At 38.0% G+C, this 14,592-nt stretch overlaps 1 protein-coding gene across 5 annotated transcripts in view; it reads left to right on the plus strand.

Moving 5' to 3' along the window:
• Window positions 1–29: 29 nt before the first annotated feature.
• TRAPPC11 (trafficking protein particle complex subunit 11) overlaps window positions 30–14,592 on the plus strand; it is a 41,101-nt gene continuing 26,538 nt past the window's right edge. For 3 of the 5 annotated variants that reach the window (XR_010601440.1, XM_005281948.5, XM_005281951.5), the window contains exons 1-10: window positions 74–262; window positions 1,334–1,557; window positions 2,441–2,610; window positions 3,065–3,135; window positions 4,292–4,406; window positions 5,817–5,916; window positions 6,940–7,013; window positions 8,490–8,586; window positions 9,624–9,757; window positions 10,628–10,775. Coding sequence is in view for 4 of the 5 variants with exons in the window: in XM_005281948.5 (XP_005282005.2) it covers window positions 1,354–1,557; window positions 2,441–2,610; window positions 3,065–3,135; window positions 4,292–4,406; window positions 5,817–5,916; window positions 6,940–7,013; window positions 8,490–8,586; window positions 9,624–9,757; window positions 10,628–10,775 (1,113 nt within the window). In the remaining variant the exon portion in view is untranslated. Of the gene's footprint in view, window positions 263–1,333; window positions 1,558–2,440; window positions 2,611–3,064; window positions 3,136–4,291; window positions 4,407–5,816; window positions 5,917–6,939; window positions 7,014–8,489; window positions 8,587–9,623; window positions 9,758–10,627; window positions 10,776–14,592 lie in introns of all 5 variants that reach the window. The other 2 variants (XM_005281949.3, XM_005281950.5) reach the window with 2 other exon arrangements.

Raw genomic sequence — 14,592 nt, forward strand, 5'->3', positions numbered from 1 at the left:
TACGACGGTTCTCGAGACCCAATGGCTGACTTTGTCGTTGAGCAGGCAACGCTGATTGGTGGAATGGACTGTCACTCTTATTCCCTTGCTGTGGCTTCCGGAGGCGATTCTCCATCTCTGTTGCTGCCCAGTGGCAGCTTGCGGGCGGCGCCGGTGGGTAGGGGCCCGCGGAGAGCTCACTTCCTGGAGGTGGTAGGACGGAGCTGCTGCTGGCCGCGCCGGCGGCTGTTTACTGTGTGGCTGCCCCGTGCGGCGGGGAAAGGTCCGCGGCCGGGTGGGGAAGGCGGGTTGCTGTGGGTCGGGCGCTGGCGGTGGGTCAGAGACGGTGCGGGGCTGGCCGTGGCGGGGGACTTGCTGTAGGGGCTGAGCCTGGCGGGTTAGCCCTGGGTGACTCTCCCGCCGGGAGCTGCTCCTGGTCATCCTGCTCGTCACTTGCTCTCTGCGCCTTTGGCACATAGTGTTAAAGAAACCCTTTGTCCCCCCCGCCTATGTTCGTTACTGGCAGGTTGGGCTATGTCTGTGGTCAAGCTGCACTGACAAAAACACACTTTCCCTTTAGTGAAAACAGAAATGACCCCTTAATGTAATTTTATAAATTAAACAACAATCCGCACTGTTGTTCTACCTCTGTTTTTCTCAGTGCACCATGTCTATGGACATCATGCTTTTCAGAGCAGGGACCATCTTTGTATAGTATACTGCATCAAACGTGAGATTGGTGCTAAAAATGACAATGCCACCGTGAGGAAGAACATGCTTGTGGTTATATACAGTACCTGGCCGATGCAAACTTTATTTAAGCAGACTGCTTCTTATAGTGATAACAGATATAAGCCCTAGCCTGCAATTGACTCTGCCTGAGTAGAACCTGGGCTCTGCAAGCTCATAGGTTTGTTTATGCAGATCCACCTGCAGGATTGGGGCCATCAGAGTTCTCAGGCCAGCTCCTAACCTGCCTCCTCAACTTCCAGTGGCCCTTTGGCTCACAACTTCGCTAATAGTGCCAGTGTCTGAGCAATATGAAATAAATCAGAAAAGTTTGATCTTGCCTGAGATGCAATGATTGTCCCCTCCCCCCCATTTTCTGGTTCTTCCCACCCTCCAAAAAACATTATCGACTGATTCTTATCTGAGTTTTTTTTTTTTAAATCCCTGCATCTTAAAATTGTTTGTATTCCTTGCATTTTAAGTTGAGTGAGCAGACTGTATTTAACTTGCGTCTTAAGTAAAAAGACTAGTTTAATGCATTTTTCTTAATGAGATATCGTTTGTATCTAATCAGAAATTGCATGTTTGAAAAGGATTTGAGATATGGGGTATTTTTGTTTTTCAGGCATTCTTTAAAACTTCAAGATGAGCCCAACACAATGGGACTTCCCTGTGGAACTATGTTGTCGGCCTATGGCCTTTGTAACCCTCACTGGCTTGGATGTAGTATATAATGCTGTTCATCGTGCGGTTTGGGATGCCTTTTGTGCAAACAGGAGAGCTGACCGAGTACCAATTTCTTTCAAAGTTCTTCCTGGTGACCATGAGTATCCCAAATGCAGAACAAAGGTATATAATCTGTGGGCTTTTCTTATAAAGACTTAAAATACATTTAACGTATTATGCAAACTATAAAATGACGTACTGTAAAGTGTTTGCTGTTTGTGATTATTCTGTGTAAATCTTCAGTCAGAAAAATTAGCTATTAGAAAGTTAATTGAAATCTGGAAACATTGCATGCTAAGGGAGCATCAGTCTTACATCAATAATTTGGACACTTTTCATTTCAATTTTTAGATGTTCTGGAAAAAATTTTAAAGCAGCTGTTTGGGTGAGACAGAGTAAAATACAGTATGTGCGGTGTACCTGAATCTCTGCAGTGAAACTGAGACATATCAACTAGTGTGACACTTGATAAGCAGCATAGTCCAGTGATTACTTATTACAGTGGAGAGTTGGAAATAAAGAACCTGGAGTCTATTCCCTAATTTTGTTTTTAATTGTGATTTAGGACAAGTAACTTGCATCTTTGTCAGTTTCCCTCTCTGTAAAATGGGGGTAATACTTAACTCTATAAAGCATGTTGTGATCTTTGCATGACAGGTACTATGTAAGTTCAAAGTATTTTATATTTCCTGAAGTTGACTTTTCTTTAGTGTCAGAATCTCTCCTTCCGACACTCCTTCTCCCCCCCCCCCATGTAAATCTATTTTTGATGATGTTTCAGTGGCATACTTCTGGCTCTTGAGCCAACAATGGGGTGTGATGGTTTAAAAAAAAAATCCTACCACACCTTCTCCATTAGGAAGCAGACACTTGAGAGCAAGATTGATAGAGGAAAGATCAAGTCCTCAGGACTGATCATGGACACGTGGAATTCCCCATGCACATACCACAGCAAAAATAAACAGGGTTGGTAGCTCGTTTTAATAAGTTAAATTAATATTTTCAGAGAACATCCTATGAGTGGTACATTCCAAAAGGGATATTGAAGACTGGCTGGATGAATAAACATCTGAATCTGGTACCAGCTCTTGTTGTGGTGTTCTATGAACTGGACTGGGATGAGCAACAGTGGAAAGAAAAACAGTCAGAATGTGCTACCAGAGTTGAAATTGTCAGGTACAGTTGTTTCAGTTGGGTTATAAGTATTAACTTGTATTTGTATTAAGTATAGGTTGTAAAGTATTTGTACGTACCGTAAAGCAGTTTCATCTTATTTTTTGTTTTAAAAAATATAATTTTGTGTTAGGTTGATGGGGCTCTTTCTAGATTAATCATTATAGAAATTTTGTTTTGAATATTAGATATATATTTAAGAGGATTTAAAGATGTCTTATTTTAGAATGTAAATTGGCAAAGTTGCTTGGGAGCCACCTTTACTTCCTGTTTTCTAAAATCAGTGAAATTAAGAATGCTGTTGTTACAGTCGATCTGAGAAAAGGAGAGAGAATATGTATCTCATGGATGGTGCATGTGCCTTTTATATGCAATTTTTTAATGACTTTAAAAGTAGACTGAAAGTCATTGTATAAACATGAAATGTGAGCTTGTCATTGCAACTCTTCTATTTCAGACAAAGTTTGCAGGGAAGAAACACAAAAGTTGCTGTGGTTTTGATTCAAAAGAAAACACCCTTACCTCCAGGTACTAAAAGGCTAATCAAACTGCAGTGTATGCAAATATGAGGACCACATTTTCAAAGGGACTTTACCCTGGTCATCATTTGTGCACTTTGCATGCTGTTCTCATGCACGATTTGTGTGCACAAAAATTCACTTGCCACTACATACACATACACAATGGAAAATTTGCTCTGAAAAATTGGCCCTAAAGTCCAGGTGCTTTTTCATTACCTTCTTTTTTTTAACCAATTTCAATTCCTCAAAAAAAATCATAGTTCTGTGTCCAGTTTCTGATTCTGTGTATCAAGCCTATTGCAAATATGACTGTAACCTATCCTACAAAGCAGTTGTCCCTTAATGCTTACCTGAGATCAATTAAAAATAAACTGTAATTACAGCTGATTTAAAAGCTGCACTGAAGCATTTGGTAACTGCATAAGCATTTTAGTGTAAGAATATTCAATTGTCATTATGAATATTTCCTTATTAAAATGTCAGATTGGAACAGACACAAGGCTTAAGGCTCTTCATTAAGCCCATGCATTTTACCATTCTCAGTACTTATTTCTGCCCAATCAAACTGTTATGAGGGCCCCATTTTGAATGGGGGTGAGAGGTGTTTGTTATGAAGTGTACACAGTACATTTTTACCCCCATTGCCAAACTTCGTCAAGGGATAAATTCGTCACTGTCTGACTGAATGTCAGTCATTCAGGAAAGAAATTTGAAGGGATTGCATCCTAAATCAATCTATCCCAAGCTGTAACTACATGAAATCATGGAAGAAGGAGCTTGTTTGTTTTTACTTGTTACATCTCTAAAAGTCACTGGTGCAGAGCTACAGAAGTGTGAGTTTTTTTTTCTCTCAGTGGTTGTTTTTTGTGTTTTTTTTTTTTGTTTTTTTTTTTTTTTTTTAAATCACATGACTAGTACCATAAATTCATCTATAAAGTGCTTTGTGAGTACCCTGCTTGTTCCTCAGGTCTTCTGGGGGTTATTCAGCCACAACGATATTCTGCTAATCAAAGCCTCAGTGTTTCAGATGACCTGAGAGAGAGTCTATCTTTTTAGGTATATCACCTGTTCCATAGCTTGTGATAGTCAAGCTTTGAGAAGAGTGCAATTTGACACTGCTCTGCCAATTGATGCTTGTTTGCATGCTCTTTTGATTTCATTAGGGGAAGATGTTATTGCTTCAGAAAGAGCAGCAGCTTTATGTAATGCTTGTGACCTCTCTGGAAAATCCTTGTTTGTGCTGCCACACACTGATCATCTGGTTGGTTACATTATAAGGTAAGTGAATTGGTAAAAGTCTCTTCCTGCAGTGCCTTTTTTCCAGTCTATAAGGGACATATGATATGTAGATATCAACTCTCCTGTACGTCCGCTTTAGAGCAATTGTAAACGTACATTACTCATATTTTATTCCTTCGTTGAAACACTTCACATCATGCTGAGTCCTGATTATTCCAATAAGTTTTTTTAACCTTTGCCCTTTTTCCATAAGGTCATGTTATGATTGGCACCTTCCCTCTAAGTAGGCCATAAAACCTGCTACTAAATAGACTTCTGAGAGATAGTGTCAGGAAACCCAAAGACTGCCTTTGGTTCACTCTTGGTCTTTTTATACACTTGTATAGTACGTCTAGCCCTATTAGTTAAGGGAGATTGAAGCTACTGCTAGGCAAGTGTTTGCTTTTTCCTTGTCTGCCTTCATTAGGTGTCTTCATTGTTTTTCTGTATATGCCAACTACAGTACAAGCTGTTTTATCTGGCATGTTGAGGGAACAGGGGATGCTGGTAAGTGAAAAATGCTGGTTAACTAATTTAGGTCGACCTACAACCACTGCAGTAAGTCAATTGGCTGTAGTTGGCCAGGAGCACTTGCACTGAGTGAAGTGGGGCACTGACAGCTGTGCGGGGCTCACAGCAGGAGCCCCCAACCCACCCGGGATGACAGCTGGAGTTGTGAACCCAGCCTGGGCTCAGTTTCACAGCAGGCAGAATACCAGCACTGAAATTGACATTCTTGTCTGTTTCATGGCTTCAGCTGTGAGCCCCCTGCTTCTGCTCTGAGCCAGAAGCAGCCATGAAACTGACAAGACTGTTAGCCAACTGCTGATGTCAGTAACCGTGTCTTAACAGACACTGTGATGCCCTAACTCCACCAACTTAAGTCTCTCGTGGAGGTAGAGTTATTATGTCGGTGTAACAGGCCACTTACTTCGTCAGCAACAGCATTCTAATGTAGAAACTGACATAATTAGGTTGACATAAACTGCCTTATGTTGACCTAACTCTTTGGTGTAAACCAAGCCTGAGTACCTTTCCCAACCTGAAGAGCTCTGTGTAGCTCAGAAGCAAGTCTCTCTCACCAACAGAAGTTGGTCCAATAAAAGATATTACCTCGGCCACCTTGTCTCAAAAATATTCTAGGCAGATAATGTAGGTTAAAACAAATATCATAAGAACTTTTAATTTAGTGCTTTCCTAAATTGGTACCTGTATTGGTACCAGTAACTTAAGTTTTTATGTTTTGGGTTTTGTTTTGTTGTTTTTGTTTTTGGTTTTTTTTTGCCAGCTTACAGTGATTGTAGAAGGAATAGTGTTAAAAATAGCCTAAATTAAAGTACTTTAGATCCTGTATATACTGAAAGAACTTCTTTATTTGCTTAAAAAGTGATGAGCAATTCTCTCTTACAGATTAGAGAATGCTTTTTATGAGCATGCACAGACCTACTACTATACAGAAATAAGAAGGGTAAAATCTCATAAAGAATTCTTGAATAAAACAACACATCAGGTAATGCTACTCCTTTTTAAATAATATAATTCTAAAAATATAGATGACTTATAATATATCCTGTGTATCATATATAGGATGTATTTTTTTTTTAAATATAAGAATGCTAAAACAAAACAAAATTATTTTCACACTTTTTTCTTTTTCACTTTTATCCTAGGTCCTTTTTCTTACCTTACATCAACTAAAGTGAAATTCACCTTTTAAAGGTGAACTGCAAATAAAAAATGACAGTGGAATTAAATCCAGAGTTACATACTGAAAACTCCCACTTTGTCAGACTTGTGGTAGTAGTGTTTTTCAGCATAGAAACAAGTTTTCAACTCACTTTTTGAAAATAAAATTTCTGTGCTGAAATTCTTTTGGTACCTTAAGTCAGCCTGAATTATTCCAGAAAACAACACACCAAATTCCAAGTGTCTTGCTGCAATCTCTGATATTTGGGATATCCTGGATCGATGTATTTTGGGATATCCTCTCTGAAACAGGAAGTGTCAAGCAGACTTTTAAAACTTTGCAAAAGGGGAGAAATTATAAGGAAGTTTTGTTTTTCTGTGCAGTGCTCTAGCTCAGGCTGTAGAGGGCACTTACTACAGACTTCTGGGCTTAACTTGGTAATCATTTTCTTTCTTTTCAATTCACCAAATACTGGTTTTGACACACGAACTTGTGTTGCAACCACCAGCTATCCTCTATTTTGGAAAACAGGACAAGATTGCCTTCAGAGCCACGAGATGTGTCCTTAAGGTGTCTATTCAAGGTCACTGATGGACGGTACAAGGCTGTCCCTTTCTTTTGGGGTTGGAGCAATAAATTAGGTTCGGCAAAAGAGCTCTGTGTGTCGTGCTATTAAACAACTACTCATTATTGTTTTCTGTGATATCTATACACTTCCTTATATTCTGCATACTTCCAACTAAGTTATCTGTGATTTCTCTGAATATTAAATATATTCCAATTTTGTAAATGTTTGTACTCCATTTAGATTATTGGTACCAATAAAATATTGGTTGTGTTTTGCAGCTTTTATTTGTGAGACATCAGTTCAAAATAGCATTTTTCAGTGAGCTGAAACAGGATACACAGAATGCTCTAAAGTAAGTAAACTTTCTTTTTTCTCAGTGACTTCTGTTACTATTTTGATAGTTTCAGGGTTAGTGAAATGTAAAACTTAAATTTATATTTGGGCAGTTGTAAAAAATCAAGCAATCAATATTTTGAGCTCATTCTACAGTGTAATGAATTATGCTTTTGTTAGTCTGTTTTGTTCAGAATAAATATTGATACGAAGAATTTTCTTGAGTTTGTGTTCAACTTCTTCATACTTCAAATATGTTTCTAAATTTACATTGATATAAAATAACTTTTAGAAGTACAAAGGTTAAGGTTCCAACTTCAACACTAACTGATGTGTTGTACATCCTGTATTTCTTACGGAGTACATTAAGACCTAAATAGCAATGAATTAAACTCTACCTTTAAAACAAAGGGCATAGAAAATACTCTACACGCATATGCCCGCACATGCTCCCTCCTTCCCCCACACAATTGCTCTTGGAGCCTTAACTGTTGCATTTCCTTAATGATGTGCAGCTGTGCAACTTAATGTTGCCTTTAAATGATTTTTGCATCTAATTCCTTGTTTATTTGTTACTTTCTTTAATGAAAATTTGGAGAGGCATGTATTTGCCTATTCTTAATGTCAGCATTTAAATGGTCTCAATTGGGCTTTAAAGGTCACATTTCTATTAAGGTAAATGGAATATAGGAAAAGTAAGCTCCCAACCTTTACTATCATTATTTGTCAGCATCTTTCTAATAAAAAAAGATAACAAACAAGTCAATTGGTGAACTACTCATGTTTTAAAGTTGAGTGTGTACTTAATTGCTTTTGTTGGATAGACTTCATAGTCAGTTGCATGCTTAGAGCTGACCCTCAGGTGGTATTACTTAGCGTATCTTGCTAAGGAAAAGCATTCCATGGATACTTTCTGCGAAGATTTCTGAATTTCACTTCTGGATATTTTTAGATGTGTCTCTGAAACCAAACGCTGTAACTAAATCCAAACTTCACAATATTCTAATTTACTATTTTGTTGCTTAACAAAAAAATAGCCAGCTTCTGACTTCTGTGCTACATCTCTGAATATGTGCTACTGTTTATCAAATCTGAAGATTTACTAGTATTTCAGAAATGTTTTTAACGTACTTTTAGGAACGTGTAATCCTAGTGTTAGTTTGACTATTGCAGTTTGTGTTCAGTCTGCCTGTTGGTAGAGATTAATGAAGCAAAAAAGTACAGGGTTTGGGTTTGTTTTTTTTTCTTTTCTTTTTACATCATTCCTAAACTGCTGATTGGAAAAAGGCAGGAAAGTTTTGTCATGACCAATAAATAGAAATAGAAAGTTTGCTTGAGGGTGTTGTGAATGCAGAGTCAGTTGTATGTGTTACTGTTATCAATGAGCTTTTCACCAGAAAAATTATTTTCATTGAATGCAGATTCTTTCTTTTGGAATAGGTTTTGTTTTGTTTTGGTATACCAACCAACCTAACTTGTAAACATTCATATTTAGAAATTACAGAACTGCATATAATCTTGTACATGAATTGAGGGCACATGAAACGAACATGTTGGAAATCAAGACCATGGCAGGATTTATAAACTACAAGGTAACAAATTTGTTGTAACCTTTAGCAAACCTGTACATTTTAAAATACGAAGGTAGCTGAAGGACTCAGAATCTGTAAAGATTTAATTTTAAAAATACCTCTCCTATATTATTGCTTTTAGAGCACTATCTAGCTCTAAGGTACTACCTGGCTGTAGTCCCCCTAAATTCCAGCTTGTGGAGGTTACGTCAAATTCCAAGGAGAAAATATCTCCTCCATAGAAGTTGGGATCAGGTGTTTAGTATTGTGTTTTGTTTTTTAAAGGGCTAGAGCTTACATGGGGCTCCATCCCATGAAGAGTTTAGCACCTCCTCAATTCCCATTTGAAGTCAGTGGGAATGAACAGCACTTTACAGAAACAAGTTCATGTAGCCTATAGATTAATGACTCCCCCCTCCCCCCGTTTTAAAAGGTGGAGAAGGAATAGTAATCCTGAGGAAAGAATGGCTCTTCCTTTGGAAGAACAGATTTTAGAGGACCTTGGGTCAGCAAAGTGTCTTCCTACCTACCAATTTAAAAAAAAAAAAACGTTACTGGAGCTGGTCCTTGACCAGGCCCTTGAAAGGGATATCCAGCAGGTTTGGATTACTGCAGACTTCATAGCCTTTGTGGGGAAGATCACTGCCTCCAAAGGATATCTGGCGCTGTGCATCCCTCCTCTTCCAAATAGTCCAGCAGTTCCATGCTGGATCTGGGAGTGTGTGGTGTTCACTCTCTTCTGAGGTGAGTGTGATCTGTGCCTTTTGATTTCCCTCCCCCCCCCCCCCCCCCCGGAGAGGACTAATCATTCAGTTCTTGCCATAATTTATATGGAGGGCCATGTGGATATGTGGCATGGAACCCTGTTTGCTTCATATAAAACGCTATCATGTGTTGTATCCGACCTTCATTTTTATATTGTTTTTACTTCTAAATTGTTTGGGATCTTACCATTTACCTACTACATTTCTAATGTTAGATTTACTTTTAGAAATTTGAACTTTGATTAGACCGTTGATAAAGATTTTAAAGTCTTCCTTTTATTTTGATTCTTGTAGATTTGTCGCCTCTGTTTTCAGCATAACACCCCATTGGATGCAATTGCTCAGTTCAGGAAGCACATTGACTTGTGCAAGAAAAAAATAGGCAGTGCAGAGTTGGCTTTTGAGCATGCTGCCTGGATGTCTAAACAGTATGTTTTTGCTAAGTAATACTTCCATTGTAGCTCATGAATAAGCATTTCACAAAGTTAATTGTTTTATGTCTAGAGAAGCAGTGAAATTCTGAATTTTTCCTTCATGAAAGAGTTGCAATAGATATTAAAAGGTGTAATATACTTACACATGTATTAGTTTGATTGTCCTGTGTCAGTGTGCTTTGCATTAATAACTGACAGTAATTCATAACTGGTGGGACTCAACATGTGGTACCTACTGTGAGATATCGAGTCTGATTCTACAGTTGTTATTAGAAGCTTTGTCTAACTGACTTCAGTAGGAATTTAAAACTTCATAATATATGCCAACCTCACAAAGATATCATAACATTATACTGTGTTTTAAACATACAGTAGACAGCAGGCCATAGCTGTAAAGATTCCCGTCCTCTGAGAGAGCGGGCGGGAGGGTTCTGCGTATTGGGATTGCCTCAAGTTAGTGGGGAGGAGTTAGGAGGCTTTCATTGTCATTGCCCAGTCTTTATTTGTTCTGCATGTAAAGGGAGGACTTCAGTCTCCAGGGCTGTCAGTCAGCATCAGTCATGAGCACTGAATGCATATGGAAATTAAAACCCTACACATTTTACAAAACGTAGTACAATTATTTCAAAATAGCTGGGCCCTGACCCTGGCAGTTTTGCTCCCACATGAATGCAGTTGTAGGATAGGTCATTGAGGTTCAAAAACCTATGAAAGCCTTGGATGAACTGGACCTTTAATTTACAATGACACTTTAGTTCAAATCCATTGTGTATTGTACTTAACCATAGCCACATATATCACACAGTTAAAGCTTAATCTTACATTTTATAGTAAATATTCAGGTAAAAAATGTTGTTTTTAAAGATTTCAGGCCTTTGGAGACTTGTTTGATGAGGCTATCAAACTAGGCTTGACAGCAATTCAGACTCAGAATCCAGGTTTCTATTACCAGCAGGCAGCATACTATGCACAGGAACGGAAGCAACTAGCCAACGTACTCTGTAACCATGACGTAAGTTGCAAACTGTTTGCCAATCAGAACTTTTTGTTCTAAATGTTTGTTTATTAAAGCTTCACTCTAGTATGGATGAAGCTAAATCCAACAATATGCCTTTATTAGCAACCTACGAACAGAAATACCTAGTACAGTATTTGGAAGAATTGACCATTAGTAAATAAATTAATCATCACTTTATCCCAAATGACCTCAACTGTAAAAACCAATTTTTAGTTATGTAGCAGATTTTATGTAAAATATTTTCTAAATGTTTCTAAATTGTTCAGCACTTACCTGGCAGAAAAAGTCTGAAAAAGGAGCCAATTTGTATTCCGCTATGAACACTTATGTATAATTATTCCAAACTATACTTTCACACTGACGTGTCAGTCATTTAAAATATGATGCTGAATTCCTACTGATGCTACTTACCTGTCACTGCTGGGCAATCTTGTTAGGAACCGGCTAAAAAAAAATAAACAAAACTGCCTATAATTGTGCAGACTTTAAAAGGAAAAGTAATTAGTTTACACCAATTACAAGTTATGCTAAAAACAAAAGTAAATAGGCTGTGGTGTTAGACTGAATTGAGAACGTAAGAATGGTTTGACCCAGTACAGCCAATGGTGCATCTAGCCCAGTATCCTGTCTTCTGACAGTGGCTAGTGGCAGATGCTTCAGAGGGAATGAACACAACAGGACAATTCCAGCCTATCGTCCAGTCCCAGCTTCTGGCAGTCAGAGGTTTAGGTACTCCCAGAGCATGTGATTGCATCCCTGACCATATTGGCTAATAGCCGTTGATGGACCTATTCTCCATGAACTTATCTAATTCGTTTTTGAACCCATTTATACTTTTCGTCTTCATAACATCCCCAACAATGCGTTCCACAGGTTGACTGTGTATTGTGTGAAGAAGTACTTCTTTGTTTGTTTTAAACCTGCTGCCTATTAATGTCATTGAGTGACCCCTCATTCTTGTATTATGAGAAGGGGTAAATAGCACTTCCTTATTCACTTTCTCCACACCATTCATTGTTTTATGGTGTCATCTCTCTCCCTTAATCATCTGTTTTCTAAATTAAACAGTTCCGGTCATTTTAATCTCTCCTCATATAAAAGGTGTTCCATACCAGTCATCATTTTTGGTTGCCATTTTCTGTACCTTTTCCAATTCTAATATCTTTTTTGAGATGGGGTGACGAGAACTGCATGCAGCGTTCAAGGTGTGGGTGTACCATGGATTTATATAGTGGCATTATTATATTTTCTGTCTTATTATCTATCCCTTTTCTAATGGTTCCTAATAATCTGTTAGCTATTTTGACTGCCACTACACATTGAGCAGATGTTTTCAGAGTACTATCCACAATGACTCCAAGATACCTCTTGAGTGGTAACAGCTAATTTAGACCCCATTCATTTATATATATATATATATATATATATAGCTGGGATTATGTTTTTCAATGTGCATTTCTTTGCATATACCAACATTGAATTTTATCTGTCATTTTGTTGCCCAGCCACCCAGCTTTGTGAGATCCTTTTGTAACTCTTCACAGTCAGCTTTGGACTTAACTATCTTGAGTAATTTTGTATCGTATCATCTGCCATCTTTGCCCCTCACTGTTCATCCCTTTTTCCAGATCATTTATGAATATGTTAAACAGTGGTTCCAGTACAGATCCTTGCAAGACCCTATTATTTACTTCTCTCCATTGTGAAAACTGACCATTTATTCCTACCCTTTTTTTCCTACCCTTTAACCAGTTACTGATCCATAAGAGGACCTTCCCTTTTATCCCATGACTGCTTAGTTTGCTTAAGATTCTTTGATGAGGAACCTTGTCAAAGACTTTCTGAAAGTATAGTACACTCTATCAGCTGGATCACCTTTGTCCACTTGCTTGATGACACCCTCAGAGAATTCTAATAGATTGGTGAGGCATAATTTCCCTTTACAAAAGCAGTGTTGACTCTTCCCCAGTATATTGTGTTCATCTGTGTGTTTGGTAATTCTGTTCTTTACTATGGTTTCAACCAGTTTGCGTGTTACTGAAATTAGGCTTACTGGCCTGTAATTGTCAAGAGTGCCTCTGGAGCCTTTTTTAAAAATTGGCATTATATTAGCTATTCTCCTATCATCTGGCGCAGAGGCTGATTTAAGCAATAGGTTTCATACCACAGTTAATATTAATTTGTTCCAAAACTTTCTCTATTTATACCTCAATCTGAGGCAGTTCCTTAGATGTATCACCTAAAAAGAATGGCACAGGTGAAGGAATCTCATTCACATCCTTTGCAGTGAAGATTGATGCAAGTAATTATTTAGCTTTTCTGCAACAGCCTTGTCTTCCTTGAGTGCTCCTTTAGCAGCCTTTCTGCTTTTGATGTACTGAAAAAAAATTGCTGTTAGTTTTTGTCTTTTAGTTGTTGCTCTTCAAATTCTTGTTGTGACCCATCTAATTATACTTTTACAGTTGACTTGCCAGAGTTTATGCTTCTGTTTTCCTCAGTGGGATTTGACTTCCTATTTATAAAGATGCCTTTTTGCCTCTAACCATCTCTTTTACCATAGTGGCATTTTCTTGGTTTTAGTCATTACTGGGGTTTTTTAATTTGGAATATACATTTAGTTTGAGCCTCTATTATGATGTTTTAAATAGTTTTACATGCTGCTTGCAGGCATTTCATTTCACTCTTGTGACTGTTCCTTTTAATTTCTGTTTAACTAGCTTCCTCATTTTTGTGTCATTCCCACCACAGTAGCATTTAAAAAGGGGTTTCTTTAGTATTTTCCTCTCTACAAGGATATTAAATTTAATTACATTATGGTTGCTATTACTTAGTGCTTCAGCTATATTCACCTCTTCGTCCACCCTGTGCGCCACTTAGGACTAAATCAAGAATTGCCTCTCCCCTTGTGGGCTCCAGAACTAGCTGCTCCAAGAAGCAGTCATTAATCGTGTCTAGAAATTTTATCTCTGCGTCCCATCCTGAGGTGACGTAGCCAGTCATTATGGGGGAAGTTGGAATCCTCCATTATTATTCGGTTTTCTCTGTTTTTGTAGCCTCTCTCTGAGCATTTCACTGTGGTCAGTAATATATTCCTACTGCTACACTCATTATTCAAGCTTGGAATTTCTATCCATAAAGATTCTGACAATTTGAGTCATTTAAGATTTTTACTATATTTGACTCTACTTACTTTCATATATAGTGCCGCTCCCCCACTAGCACAATCTACTCTGTCATTCCTATATATTTTGCACCCTGGTATTACCATAGTCTATTGATTATCATTGTTGTACCAAGTTTCTGTGATGCCTACTATATCAGTATCCTCATTTAATACCAGGCTCTCAAGTTCACACATCATAGTATTTAGCCTTCTAGCATTTTAATACAACCACTTAAATAAATGTGTCTGCCTTCATGTGATGTAATTGAATGGGACTCTTTTTCATTTGAAAAATCAACGAGGAATCCTTGTGACATCTTAGAGACTAACAAATTTATTTGGGCATAAGTTTTCGTGGGCCACGAAAGCTTATGCCCAAGTAAATTTGTTAGTCTCTAAGGTACCACAAGGACTCCTCGTTGTTTTTGCTGCTTCAGACTAACACGGCTACCACTCTGAAATCTTTTTCATATGACTGTTTCTCTTTAGTTTCTACCTGTCTTCTATCATCTTCTGTTTGCTAGGATATAGAGAAACTCCTTTAATAAATCCTCCCCAAGGGATGTCTCTATTCAAACTATGTGCTACTCCATACCTGTCAGCTTTCCCCTACCCCTTACTTTAAAAACTCCTCTATGACCATTTCAG

The sequence above is a fragment of the Chrysemys picta genome, chromosome 5, assembly GCF_011386835.1.
Source record: "Chrysemys picta bellii isolate R12L10 chromosome 5, ASM1138683v2, whole genome shotgun sequence".
Taxonomy (NCBI): Eukaryota; Metazoa; Chordata; order Testudines; family Emydidae; genus Chrysemys; species Chrysemys picta.